The 13,104-nt window shown below is 47.0% G+C and overlaps 6 protein-coding genes across 6 annotated transcripts; 3 read left to right on the forward strand and 3 right to left on the reverse strand.

Moving 5' to 3' along the window:
- Window positions 1-1,235: 1,235 nt before the first annotated feature.
- On the forward strand, window positions 1,236-3,538 carry FSUBG_1548 (uncharacterized protein; the record flags this gene model as incomplete). The annotated part of the gene is made up of 2 exons (XM_036679226.1): window positions 1,236-1,938; window positions 2,553-3,538. The coding sequence occupies 2 exons, from the start codon at window positions 1,236-1,238 to the stop codon at window positions 3,536-3,538; spliced, it is 1,689 nt and encodes a 562-aa protein (XP_036543022.1).
- A 138-nt stretch (window positions 3,539-3,676) lies between these two features.
- FSUBG_1549 (uncharacterized protein) lies at window positions 3,677-4,188 on the reverse strand (the record flags this gene model as incomplete). The annotated part of the gene is made up of 2 exons (XM_036679227.1): window positions 3,677-4,044; window positions 4,095-4,188. The coding sequence occupies 2 exons, from the start codon at window positions 4,186-4,188 to the stop codon at window positions 3,677-3,679; spliced, it is 462 nt and encodes a 153-aa protein (XP_036543023.1).
- A 1,888-nt stretch (window positions 4,189-6,076) lies between these two features.
- On the forward strand, window positions 6,077-8,194 carry FSUBG_1550 (nonphototropic hypocotyl 1; the record flags this gene model as incomplete). The annotated part of the gene is made up of 3 exons (XM_036679229.1): window positions 6,077-6,183; window positions 6,233-7,011; window positions 7,062-8,194. The coding sequence occupies 3 exons, from the start codon at window positions 6,077-6,079 to the stop codon at window positions 8,192-8,194; spliced, it is 2,019 nt and encodes a 672-aa protein (XP_036543024.1).
- An 852-nt stretch (window positions 8,195-9,046) lies between these two features.
- FSUBG_1551 (carbonic anhydrase) lies at window positions 9,047-9,637 on the forward strand (the record flags this gene model as incomplete). The annotated part of the gene is made up of 3 exons (XM_036679230.1): window positions 9,047-9,135; window positions 9,184-9,361; window positions 9,410-9,637. The coding sequence occupies 3 exons, from the start codon at window positions 9,047-9,049 to the stop codon at window positions 9,635-9,637; spliced, it is 495 nt and encodes a 164-aa protein (XP_036543025.1).
- A 315-nt stretch (window positions 9,638-9,952) lies between these two features.
- On the reverse strand, window positions 9,953-11,144 carry FSUBG_1552 (pyranose 2-oxidase; the record flags this gene model as incomplete). Its single annotated transcript, XM_036679231.1, has 4 exons — window positions 9,953-10,238; window positions 10,304-10,365; window positions 10,423-10,680; window positions 10,827-11,144. 4 exons carry the CDS (start codon window positions 11,142-11,144, stop codon window positions 9,953-9,955), a joined length of 924 nt encoding a protein of 307 aa, XP_036543026.1.
- A 21-nt stretch (window positions 11,145-11,165) lies between these two features.
- Window positions 11,166-11,964, reverse strand: FSUBG_1553 (pyranose 2-oxidase; the record flags this gene model as incomplete). The annotated part of the gene is made up of 5 exons (XM_036679232.1): window positions 11,166-11,448; window positions 11,495-11,568; window positions 11,617-11,626; window positions 11,682-11,753; window positions 11,804-11,964. The coding sequence occupies 5 exons, from the start codon at window positions 11,962-11,964 to the stop codon at window positions 11,166-11,168; spliced, it is 600 nt and encodes a 199-aa protein (XP_036543027.1).
- Window positions 11,965-13,104: the final 1,140 nt, after the last annotated feature.

Below are 13,104 nucleotides of genomic sequence, written 5' to 3' on the forward strand. Positions count from 1 at the left end.
CTATTATCAGCCCACGAGGGGGATGATCAGGCAGCAGCAAGGGTGTTGAGGTGCAATGCTGTTTTGTGTAAATATGTGTTCCTCGCCTTCTTGTTGAAGCTCAGAGTTTGTTGCCACTCAATCTGTGAGGCCCAAGCACGGTCAAATGATTTGAGCGTCTTATCTCTCATAGGATCTATCCCAACATACTTTGTATTTTAATTACGATGTCAGAGATACCTCGATATGTTTATGTATTGTTGGCGAATTCTGGGTACCTCATAAGGTGATAGTGGCTAATGAAAATGATCATGTTACTCACGCGGAGACGTCGAAGGGGCAGACATGGTTCTTTTGTAGGACGTATATATGAGTCATGCTCTTGGGAGGTCGCATGTGAGCTTAGCTGTGCCGCACAGCAAATCATAAACTTGGAAATATAGCAAAATAATATTATCTGTTTTGCCAACGGCTTCCTGAATAGATAAATCTTACATGAATCAGAGTTGGGGGGGCGAAATGTTAAAAAAAAAGCTACATCTTGGCGCGATACCCTAATAGAGGTTCTGATACAGCTGTGAGAGATTGCAAGAAGCAATTGCTGATAACGCAAAAGCATAAGTACTATTAGCCTCTGAATGCACTATAGAGCCTTTGAGGCTATTGTCTGGGTTTGGCCTTGCTCTCAAAATGAATAGATTACTGTCCATCAGAATTGTATCTAGAGAAAGTAAGTTTTCCCTATAGACTAAATCAGTTTTGGCTCACACCCACAGAGGCCACTTTTGCTAACGACTCTATACAAAGGACTTTCTTTAATGAACAATAAATAGTCAATGCCGAGGATGATGGTTGAAATTGTTCATATTCTTGGCTACCCTCGGGATACTTTATAAGGAGACATAAATAAAGTTAAAAAAAACTTAACAATCTTGCCTGTGAAGAGTTTATGTAAAGTCTTTTAAGATGGGAGGGTACTATAAATACCCGATACATCCGGCTCTTTTCTCCTATTCCCTTTCTTTCTTATCATTATTACAACCACAAGAAAGCCATGAAGCTAGCCCAACACATCAAGAAAGATCTTCGCCTAGACAAATCTCCTTGCATACCACTATCCACTGAAAAGTTGGTCAACCCTACCCCTCACTATCATACATTTGATACACCAGAGCCTCTATACATTTTCAATACTCCTATAGAATACTGACCTTTTACAGCTGAAACGCAGTTGTGACTCATGTCTACACACTAATATGTCGGTAAATGATCGCTTTTCTCCAGACGGGTGGCCGCCCCAGCCGTACGACGGGGGTGAGGCAGATGATGCAAGTCTCTGCAGTTTAGATTCCGGGATGTCGATGTCGTATGAATTGGGTCCAAATGCCGAACGCGAGCTGAACTACCCATCTGGGCTCACCTGGAATCCAGGTCATCCTTTCAACAGGTATGGCCCGTCCGGAGCTGTCCCAGATGGGCATGCAATCAACACCCAACTGTTTCCCCAGCACGTCCCAATTTCTCGCCCACCCTACCCACCCTATCCACCACCGGCCTATGACCAGATCTGCCCCTCGCTACTCGTTCCAGAATCAGATGAATCAGAGAATGAGCTAGATCAGTGGCCTAATGACGACCCACAGGTCAGAGCAGAAGATCAGAACTACAGCAGCCTTCCTAATTTTCTCCTCAAGGAGAATCGCGAATTACGCTGGGCAGATATTCAACTCCAGAGCGAGATTAGAACAGGGCTCAACAGCCAGCGTGTCATGCTCTCCCAGTTCTCGAGTACTGTCCAGAAGCAAATGAGACAAACTCAAAAGTATTGCGAAGCAATCGATAAGCACCTCAAGATTCTGGAAAGCAGTAGTCATGGCCGCCACATCAGTGATCAGGGCAGGATCGATGAGCTCCGCAGTCTCGTGAAGACAGTCATGAAGGACCAAATGATGACCAGAAGTTTTTTGAAACGCAAGGATATGGCTTAAATCACCTGACGTCTGAAGACATGCCACAGACAGTAAGACACACCGGACATGTCTCTGGTCGAATAATGGCTTTATATTTGGAGACCAGAGAATTTACGAGGGGTTAATTATACAGTTGGCGTTCGGATTGAGCGGGAGTTCTACCTTGTACTAATACTAATATCCTTGCCGAGTTTCTTTTTGAATACAGCCTTATTCTGCTCAAGGGAAGCTCCCATAAACTCTCAAATGTGAAGAATAGCCAACGTGTGATTATGTTAAGGTTTTGTCTGCCTGGAACCAACATTAGTGGTGGAAGTCTAATCTGGAAGGAGTGTTCAAGGGTAGCTTAGCGAAAGTGTGAGCTCTTGGTATGATTCGTTGGAAATCACCACGACGAAAATGCGTGAATGTTAGCACAACTGTTTAAGAAGCTTATACAAGAAGACAAAGTCTATTTGATTCCTGTTTCAACATGACAGACCGTCAATCTGCATTACCTAATCAACAAGGATATTGCTTACGCCCCTCCTAATTTAGTTTAGGCAGACGCACAGTAAAGATGAAACCTGCTTGAGGATGCAATTTCCCAATAAACAAATCGAGGACATCATCGTCGCCATGTCTGGGCCCAGAAATACACGGGCGGAGGCTCATCGCCAGTTGAAGTAAGCTCGGCGTCGGATAGTAATCCCGTTCAGATCATCTTGACACCGCCTACGCCAATCGTCTCCGCTGGGAATTTTGACCGACGAGGGGAAGACACGTTCAAGGAGGTTCTTCCTGCGGTGTCTGAGGAGAAAGAAGTTGTACAGAAGACAGATGGATCTGACGAGAAAGAAGTTTATGTTGTAGACGAGGGGCATGATGAGAAGGAGGTCTACATACCCGCCGCGGAGAAGGAGGTTTATGACCATGGGCTAGAGAAGGAGGTCCACGACTTGAGGATTCATGATGGACATGATGAGAAGCAAATCTACGATGCAAGCGGAGGTATTGCTCAAGTGCAGCGTATCCATTCACCAGGAAAAGAAGTTATTCCTCAAATAAGTCACGAGGATGACAAAGGTCTCTGCCATCCAGATGGCTCGGTCCAGTCTCTGTCAACCCAGAACCAAGAGAACGAAGCGTCCATGGCTGCCCAGAAATACGACAGCAACACGAATGAGCGAAGAGAGAGTATCTCAACCACTTCCACCGAAACAACAGAGAAGAAAGACAGCGCTGCTAGGGGTTACTACCAACGCCACGTTAACAAATTGAATCAAGCAGTCAACAAGAAGAAAAAGGCCTGGACAACCTTCACCAACAGTTCGACCACGGCTATGACAGAGAAGGCCAGTCAAATCGACAAGGGATTCAAGGATCGTTGCACGGCGTTCGAGAACGGTACTACAACTAAATTGAAACAGCTTGATAGAAGTATCAGCGACAGTGTTGACCGAGCTGGGAAGAATATCAACACCAAGGTTGCGAACTGGAAGACGGGTATAGGAAATATGAAGAGTCAGAGTATGAGTAGTGTCAAGACCTTGGGATCTCGATGTCAGACTGGTACGAAGGAGGGGAAGAAAGAGGAGGAGGCACAGTGATAAAGATGATTCGAACCGCTTGGGAGTTCAGTGTCGATTTCAGTTTTGTTTCAGCCTTTGTTTCTATTTCAGTTTGCTTATACACGATACCGCATTCATTGGTCTTAGCATTGTAACATATCCATTCATTATCGCATCCTAATACCACTCAAGGCCGTCGTATGTTCCATCCAATTTCCCGTCCTTATCGAGCGTGATTACCGCCTCTTTGGTCCTCCTTGTCATGAGCTTAGGGTACTCAGGCGATGTAACCGGAGGTGCTGGCTGGGTTGTATCCTGACGGAGCCAAGCCACACCGCGGGCTCCATTAACGGTTTTGACGGCATCGCGCAGGGTAGCTATGTCGGATTCTTCAAAAGCCCCTCCTAGCACAACGGCGCGGGGAGCATTGTTGTAATTCCCGGAACCGATAGCGCTGCTGTCAGGATGAGATGGTGGGTTTTTATCGGCAAGGAGAGCTGGTATGATGACTTGTCCCGATTCTCCAGGCAAGATGAATTGAACGACTGAATGGTAATGGTATTAGTATTGGGGGCGTACTGGTGCCATTTTCTACCTTCAATCTCTGGCTTGAGAGCTTCAATCACTCTTCCACCGATGAATTCAGTTTTTCCGCAGAGGATGATTGGGATCGGGCTCGTTTCCGACATTCTGGTTGCTATCGGAAGGAGTTTCAAGGGTAAGCAGACATAGAAGCGACCCTGCCTGGATGACCGCCAGAGTTGTATTTAAACCAGGTTCAGGCCAAGCTTCAGACCCGACCTAAATGCTGACGCGACGTGATCATGAGGGGTAAGACCTAATGAAGCTGCAAGCATAGAATATTGTGTTGATTTTCTGCTATTTTATTCATTGAAGCTATTCACGAATATTCTTGTGCCCGCATTGTAGTCTGTGAATACCTCGGAAGATATCCCAAATGGGGTTGGCTGTAGGTTCTCGGAATGTTGAGATGCCGGCGCACTACGAAATATGCGGAAAAGTGACCTCCACTGTAATTTACCCGCCCAAAGCGCTGGGTAACTAGCTAGACTAGGTACTGCAGATCAGCGATAACCAAAACCACAAATACGGGCCTCATCAAAAAATTCTGCTGGTCTCAAATGACGTTATTGGTGATCGACCCATCGATCATTTGAGTCATCACAATCATCGACTGCAAGGGTGAGAAAAAAAAGAAAAGCTAGAACAAGGATGGAGGACGGGCGGCAAGGGATAAACGTGCGTGTGGCGATCACTCACTCTCCTTGCTTGCTATGTCACACGCAAGGGCCGCCGTGTGATATTAAGCCACGCGATAACCAGACCTGTCAAGAGGAGAAACAAAATCTTCATCGGAGGGTTTATTCCCTAGCGATATTGGAACGCTTTGACTCTCGTATCTTGTTATGGTTAATGACAACGGTAGTGGCGGTCGCTAGAATGCCCATTGATTGACGTTGACACTCAACGGCCACTGGTGATCACTCTACTGCCGAATTGGTAATCTGTTCGTCTGGCGCTTTACCTTGCAGGAAATGACATATCGTGTCTCACTCCCAAATCGACGTGCTCTTCCGATTGGGGTTACACCCTGGTGACCCTGCAGCCCTGCAGCGAGCCAAGTTCCCGAGAAGTGATAGCTTCGGCATTCCTTTCAGCTTTCCTTTCAGCTTTCCTTTTGTGAACAGAAACGGAGACATAGGACTTCAGATTTAGGTACGAGTATAGATTCAGGTACGAGTATAAACGTACGTCATCCGTCCACTAGCGACGCCTCGTTCGCGATGGCGTCGTGACGGGACATATTCCGCTAAGTTACCTTATCTAAACTGCGGCACAGTGAAGCTACCAGCCGCTTGGACGAGTACCTGGCTCAAGATCACCAGTCTAGGGGAGGAAGGAAAATACAAAACCTTGACCCTAAGCGATAAAAATATTTAGGTAAATTTAGCCTAAGTTTAGGGGATCTTTGATAAGTTTATACCCTAGATCAAGGTCCGGTGCTCCCCGAGGCCAGTTAAACTCAGCGATGCGATTATGCATCGTGATCCTTTCCATGTCAACGGCGCCGCCCAATGTAACCATGTCGGTAGAGACTAGAGTTCATGTCAGGAACACACTAGCCCAACCCGCTAGATTAGCTCTCGTTAACTTCCGTCCCCCAAAGCACACTCAGATCACGATCTTGAGGAGCTTCCCCTTTCATCACGATCGGGACCTGCGTTGGGACCCAAACCGCCATTGGACAGTACAGATTCATCGACCAGTTCCCCAGAAGCTAAGATTGGCGTATTTCGAACATGACAGCTCATATTGTACTCCGTACGGGCAGGGGAGTTGGGTAGGGATCCGATACGAAACGGAACGAAACGAAACAAAAGGCAATCGACATCCTTCGTCCGGGCGTATACTAGCCACTCAGTGAAATATGTCATTGTCTCATTCTTGCTTTTCTATCTGAGACGTGGCTTATTACGTATTCGCGCTACCAGCAGCACTGCATCATAGGTACCTTAGTTAGTTGCTGTACAGTATTAGGACATGGTCCCTTCGAAGATGCAGACTCAACATCTCAACCTCGTTGACGACGAGATAGATTCTCAACCTCCGCCCATTCCAATGCGTGCGCAAACACCAAGACGACAACTTGCGATGAAGCAAAGGTATTTTGCACCCCAATTGAGTAATCGAGGAGGGATACTGACGGTTTAGCTTCGAGACGCAGGATTTAGGCGACGGAATGGCAAACTTCGACCCAGAGCTTTTACAGGCACCGTCATCGAGAGCCTCGAGCCGAGCCATGTCGTACCGAACGCAGGAATCGCAAATATGGTCACACAAAGACAGAGATGCATCGTCAATGTCGTCTGTATACGTTCCTACACATCTTCCTGCGCTGCAAGCAAAAGGCGCTGGCCTGGATCGTGAGGGGCTGGAGCCATTGACCGAAGAGGAATATGACCCCGCGTCGTTTGACCTCGTCGTTCCGGCGCACGCGATGGGAAAGCAGTATACCCTCGAGACACAATCCGAGCTGCTGTTCTCAGTGAAGCATCTGTCTGTCATCTTTGACGATCCAGTTCTTCTGCAGCGCTTCACGAACTTTCTGTCTGCGTCGCGGCCGAGTTCGGTCCCCCTCTTGACGTACTACCTCGACACGCTCAAGGCGATGAAGGCAATCAATTACGCCAATTCGCTGACGGGATCACTCGAGACAATTGATGGCCATGATTTCACAGCCGATCCTGTCACAGCGACTGTCAATGAGGCATTGGCGAAGCGGGCTACCGAGGCTTTCCAAGCCATGGTGAGCCATGATCTACCTGCGTACATTACCCACACGTACATCCAGACGGTCAGCATCACAATCAAGAGAAGGATAACGGACACATTGGCACCTCAATTACGCGATCTGTCGGAAGGTCTCGCAGAGGTGTTCTGCTTGACAGACCCTTCAAGATCCGACAACCCTATTGTTTTCGCAAGTGAAGGTGAGTTAAAACTCGGCATAACGTTGTCGACAACGCTAATCTGATTGCAGAGTTCCACCGTACGACTCAGTATGGCATGGACTATGTCCTCGGCCGCAATTGCCGCTTCCTTCAAGGCCCCAAGACGAACCCCTTCAGCGTCAAGAGAATCCGCGACAAGCTCGCAGCCGGCCAAGACCACTGCGAAACATTCCTCAACTACCGTCGCGATGGATCCCCTTTCATGAACTTGCTCATGGTCTCCCCGTTGTACGACTCTCGCGGCGTTGTGCGATACCATCTCGGTGCTCAAGTCGACGTCTCCGGTCTCGTCAGGGAATGCGCCGGTTTGGACTCACTGGAGACACTTATGGCGGACGAGAACCCCGAGAACGAGCGCTACCCTGGCGAGTCGGAGCAAAGAAAGAAGGATGAGCAGAAGGATGAGTTCCAAGAGTTGGCTGAGATGTTTGACCTCGCGGAACTCAAGACTGTTCGCGAAGCAGGTGGTGCGTTCCACCGCACACACCAGCAAGATGTTCGTCAAACAGATACAGTTCCTGCGAATTGGAACAAGCCGCGCCTGGTCTTCCGCGACGATGCCACCATCAATCGACGCCCTTCAGATCCCGTCCTCCACGACACAGCCATGTCAAGCTTCAGCGGCCGTCTCAGCGGTATCTACAAGCACTACCTCCTCGTCCGACCCTACCCCAGTCTCCGCATCCTCTTCGCCTCGCCGTCCCTTCGCGTGCCCGGCATGCTACAGAGTTCATTCCTCTCGCGCATTGGTGGCTCAGATCGCGTGCGCGAAACTCTCACACAAGCCTTCGCGGGCGGTAATGGCCTCACCGCCAAGATCCGATGGCTCTCCAAGGCAGAAGTACAGACCAAGAACCGTAACTCTCGTGCCATGGATCATTCTGCCAGTGGCGATGGTGGCCAAGCTCCTCCTGCAAGCCCAGGCCGTAATCGCTGGATCCACTGCACGCCTTTATTAGGTTCAAATGGAGCTGTTGGTGTTTGGATGGTTGTTCTTATTGATGATGAGTCCGATCAAGCTTTTATTCGAGGCTTGAGGAGAGAGGCTCCGCCCGTACAGCCGCAACCTGTCCAACAGCAGCCACAGCCGTCGCATGAGCTGTATGGCGACGATGACAAGATGAGTTTGAGTAGTTTTGCAGCTGCGCACAGGAATATCTGATGGAAGTAAAGGGCCTGGGCTTGTGAGAGTAGATTTATGAGTACACGAGCGTAAGCCTGTAATTTTAGGGTTATATAGTCATCTTAATTATACCTTCTTTTTTCTTTCTTTTGTAAAACCGCTCTCTCCCGGTGGGGTCTTCGTTGAACGTCCCATTGATGCCCATGAAGCTTATGACCCACTGCACACTACCTTCTTCCTATTGCAGTGGCTCTCTATACGAGACTACGTCAAAAACCCTTGCATGACATTCCTAAACAGATTTAGTGAATCCTTTGACAGTTTTGACAGTTTACCCGGCCCGGGCCGGCGGGAGCCTAGTTAACGTTATTCTGGAGGCTGGAATGCACTGTTGATGTTAGCCTGGCATAAGCGGTGATGAGTTATTTTGAAGGATGTTAGTGACATGCTTGTCTTAAAATGATTCCAAAGACACCATTCTTACAAATAGATAATGCCTGCATACCGAGACATGACCGACATGACCTGACTTCTGAAGAGATTGTTCACTAATCAGTGTCGTTTACCAATTCCGTGACACTGGGGGACCTCCAAGTAACAGCTCAACAATCACCTTGCATAACCATCGAATCGACTTGAGAATGTCAATCAATCATCATCGCGCCAAGTCAAACACCATCATCCTGACACGTGAGATTGCGACATATACCCCGCGGATGATGATGGAGCCGTATGCCTAAACTGGAAAAGAGCGCCGATGATATAACGTTAGTGTAACATGCGTGTTCAACGAGTATAAAAGGTATTATAAAGAAGCCACCGATTCCAATTTGAAATATCCAATCCAAAATACTCCAAACCTCATCAAGCCTTGTTTTAACTTGCTCAAACATGTCTTCAATCGTCCCAGAGTATGAGGCTGCGAATAAGCAGTATGCCGCAGCCTTCAATAAGGGAGACCTTGCTCTGCCTCCATCTCGGTATGATATCTGAGTTCTGGACCCTTTTCACAGGCTAACAAATCACAGCCACGTCGCTGTCGTTGCCTGCATGGATGCTCGTCTCGACCCTGCTCAGGTTCTCGGCATCGAGCTTGGCTCGGCCCACGTAATCCGCAATGCTGGCGGTCGAGCTGCAGATGCTCTCCGCTCTGTCATTATCTCCCAGCAGCTCCTCGGAACCCGAGAGATTGTTATTGTTCATCATGTTTGTCCTTAATCTCCTTCTGTAATGTGCGTGACTGACCTGTCGTAGACTGACTGTGGCATGCTCACCTTCTCCGATTTGGATCTCAAGACCAAGGTTCGCAAGGATCTTGGTGAAGATGTTGACCACATTGCTTTCCTCCCTTTCGGAGACCTCGAGCAGAGTGTTCGCGATGATATCGCTTTCCTGAAGAAGAGCCCTCTGGTTCTGGATGTTCCTATCACCGGCTATATCTACGATGTCAAGTCTGGCAAGATCAACAAGGTTGATGCCTAGACCCAGCTGGTCAGGTGTGATCTAAGTTCTGCATGACGATTACAAGCTCTCAGCAATAGTGGGGACTTGAGGTGTTAGTGAGGTGTGCTATTTGGAGATGATACCAGGTTGGGCGTTGTGAGGTGTGTTCAGAATGATACCAGTGAGAGTTGATAGTAATCTAATCATGATTAACTATATAAGCAACCTTAAGGACCGCAAATGCGGGCATAAGACCCAAGGTAAGAAGAGTAAAATTAACCGAGGCGGCTTCCGGTCGAACTTCGACAAAAGAAAGAAAACAAAGGAAATAATTAACGATTTAAGACCAAGCCATCACTGGTCGACATGCAGCTCCACAATGATCTTGTCAGCAGCTGCAAGAGCAAAACAAGCAGCAGTGAGAGTGGGGTTGCAAGCGTTCTGGGTCGGAATGACACCGCAGCCTCCAAGTACGAGATCATCAACACCCCAAGCCTTGCCGTTCTTGTTGACAACGCTATCAGCTGAAGTGCTACCAGCGCGGTACGTGCCGCAGATATGAAGAGCAGATCCAGGAGCGAGATACTTGGGCTCAGCACCAGGAAGGAAACCGCCAATTTTTCTAGCAACATCGATCATACTAAGAAAAGAAAAGAGTTCACATGTTAGGACTATACTGTTCATTTGTGTGATGGAGGGCCTTACTCTGTAATCATGCGCTTGCAGCGCTCCTCCGCCTCCTCGTCCAAGATGAAGTTGAAGATTGGCTGTTTCAGAAAGTCAGCTCAAACATGGTATGTATGAAGAATTTTGGTTTCTCATACCTGAGGCATTCCAAACTGGTCTTTGGTCTTGTTAGAGAATGTGACACAGTTGTCATAATCAGGTTTCATGTAGCCAAACCAGCGAAGATCGACAACGAGGCGTTGATCGATGTTCGACAGTACCTCACCATAGCCAAAGGCATCACGATGAACCTGAGTGTGCCAGGGATATTTCTCAGACAGTGGGAAGTAAACCTGCGGGTCAGGATCGTTGAAGGGGAAAGGAAGTGGATCATCCTCATGGTCTGTAGTGTGAGTCTTGACGTCCTGTTAGTCACGGACGCTGTTGACTAGGGTTCTATCAAGAACGACTTGACAAAACGCCATAGGCTGCTCGGTCAAGTAGTGGCCCTGGAAACCTCTATTAGATTAGGTTGCAGTGTGTGTTGGAGGAGCAATCTTACCAGAGCAGGCAACTTTCCCTTCAATCCAGACTTGTACAAAATACCCGGAGTAAGCACGGCGCCGGCGCAGATGACGTACTTCTTGGCCTTGATGTAGTACTCCTTGTTGTTCTCAAGGTCGTCAATCACGGCGAACTGAATCTGACCCTGGGCATCCACTTCGAGCCTGTCGCATTGGGTGTTGGGCCTGATGTCGAACAGCCGTTCCCCATCCTTATAAAAGTACTCTGGGGAAGATAGTTCTCCAAGAATGGTAGCAGTGCAAGACCACTCAACGTACTCTTTGTTACCTTGCTTGCGTTTGCAGGCTAACGGCATGCTCTTCATCTCACGATCGGGTTAAGCCTCTGTCAAGACGCGCTTGACAAGTCTCTGGCGAACAGAGTCATCAAAAGCGTCGTCGGTCTTCTTGAAGAGCTTCTCAGCCCGACTGTATAGAGTGTTCCACTCACTGTCGCCGAAAAGGTCAGACCGTTCAATCCCTTTGCGCTGTCGGGGGGTGCAGCATGTCCAATGAGACCCCATACCACCAACAACACGAGTTGCGGCTGCGGCAGGAAGGTTACCATAGGCCTTCTGCTCCGGGTTTTGGCCATTGAGTACATAGGCCGGATCAGTAGGTCTTTCAATGTTAGCGTAAGTCCTGTTGCGAAGATGAAGTCCCCTACCTGCTAGACCAAGATGCTGGCTCCATGACGGGCCTTGCCGAGTTGGTTGGCACCGACAGTGGGTGTAACTCTCCCTATACACGGTATGAATTAAAATATCACAAACTCTGGGGTTGACATACCTTAACAGTGCTGAAATCGATGTTAGACTTTGAAGATTAGAGAATGCTGGACCGGGTGGACTTACTTCGTGAATAAAATGATATCCTTCTGAACTGCAACGCTGTTCTTCTTATGATCGCCGACACGGCGAGTTTCCCTTTCTCACTGTAAGTAGCTGCACATATCATCATGTATAGAAGAACCTACTGCTGGCCAATATCGATCATGGTAACCTTAATGCCCTTTTTGACGAGGGTATGAGCGAAGGTGGCCCCGATTGGGCCAGAGCCAACAATGAGAACATCAGTATTTTCGAAATGGAAGGTTTCACTAGCAGAACTAGGACTGGGAGTAGGCTTGTGGACCATGGTTGAAAAAGAGTGACCCAAAAGAGTGACAGAGAGGCTGTAGTGGGTATTTCGGGGAAATCTAAGGGGCTGATGATAGTCCTTGTCACGCCTGGGAACAGCCTTTTTATAGATTTTGGCTACAACAACTGGACTTCCTCTCTCGTGATGCTCCCCAACCAGGCATAGAATGTCAAGACCCACGCCCAGCTGAAAATATAATTGAGGGGTAAAGGTCGTCACATATCTGAGGACTCCGCCGCACTCGTACTTTAAAAGACTTTACAGTCAAAAGAGAGACTGTTGAGAAACCCATATCTCTCTTCCCTTCACAAGTGAATACAATCCTTTCTATCGCCCGGGTAACTCAAGGCATTTATACAACTTCCCCCGGAGAGGGGCTCCTAGTGCAATACCAAGGCTATCGGGGGCTGGCTGAAAGGTGAAACATGACGGGAAAAAAGCCGGTGGAGATTACGGACCGAGCCAGAACATTCCGAAGCGAATTTTCCTACAAGTTCTAGTAGAGGTCAGCCTGGAATTGGCATCATCAATTGGCCTAGGATATTAAACACGTCGAGAAGTTTGCACGTGGTTTATGTTTATAAACTTTAGCTGTAGTAGAAGGGCTTCTAGAGGCTAAGTTCTGTCCGCTAAGTTAAGCTCTTAGCTATAAGTCTTAACTATAAATAATATATCTAGCTTATAACTTAGATATTATACTAAATAACTAACTAATTACTATAGCTAAAGGCTAATAAAAGGAAAACTTAGATTATAACTCTTTAGCTAGCCTTAAAGATATATAAAATAGTACCTTTAATTTATTAGCTTATTAGCTTAATACTATAAATACTTTAAATCTTTAAGGTAATAACTTTTGAATTAATAAAAATAGTTTTTTATTAATATTATTTAAATTAATTAGATATTTAAAACTATATTAATAAAGCTATAGTTATACTATAAGCTATATTTTAGTATAAAAATACCTTTTAAAATATAAATAACTATAAGGACTTTAAAAAAAATAAAAAAAGGCTATAAAGTTAATTTATATATAGGATTTTAATTAGCTTAGCAGTAAATTTCTTATTAACCTTACTTTTTTTAATTATAAAACTATTACTTATATAGTAGCCTTTAGTAAATTCCTTATAA

This window comes from Fusarium subglutinans (genome assembly GCF_013396075.1).
Source record: "Fusarium subglutinans strain NRRL 66333 chromosome Unknown NRRL66333_c0000008, whole genome shotgun sequence".
NCBI lineage: Eukaryota > Fungi > Ascomycota > Sordariomycetes > Hypocreales > Nectriaceae > Fusarium > Fusarium subglutinans.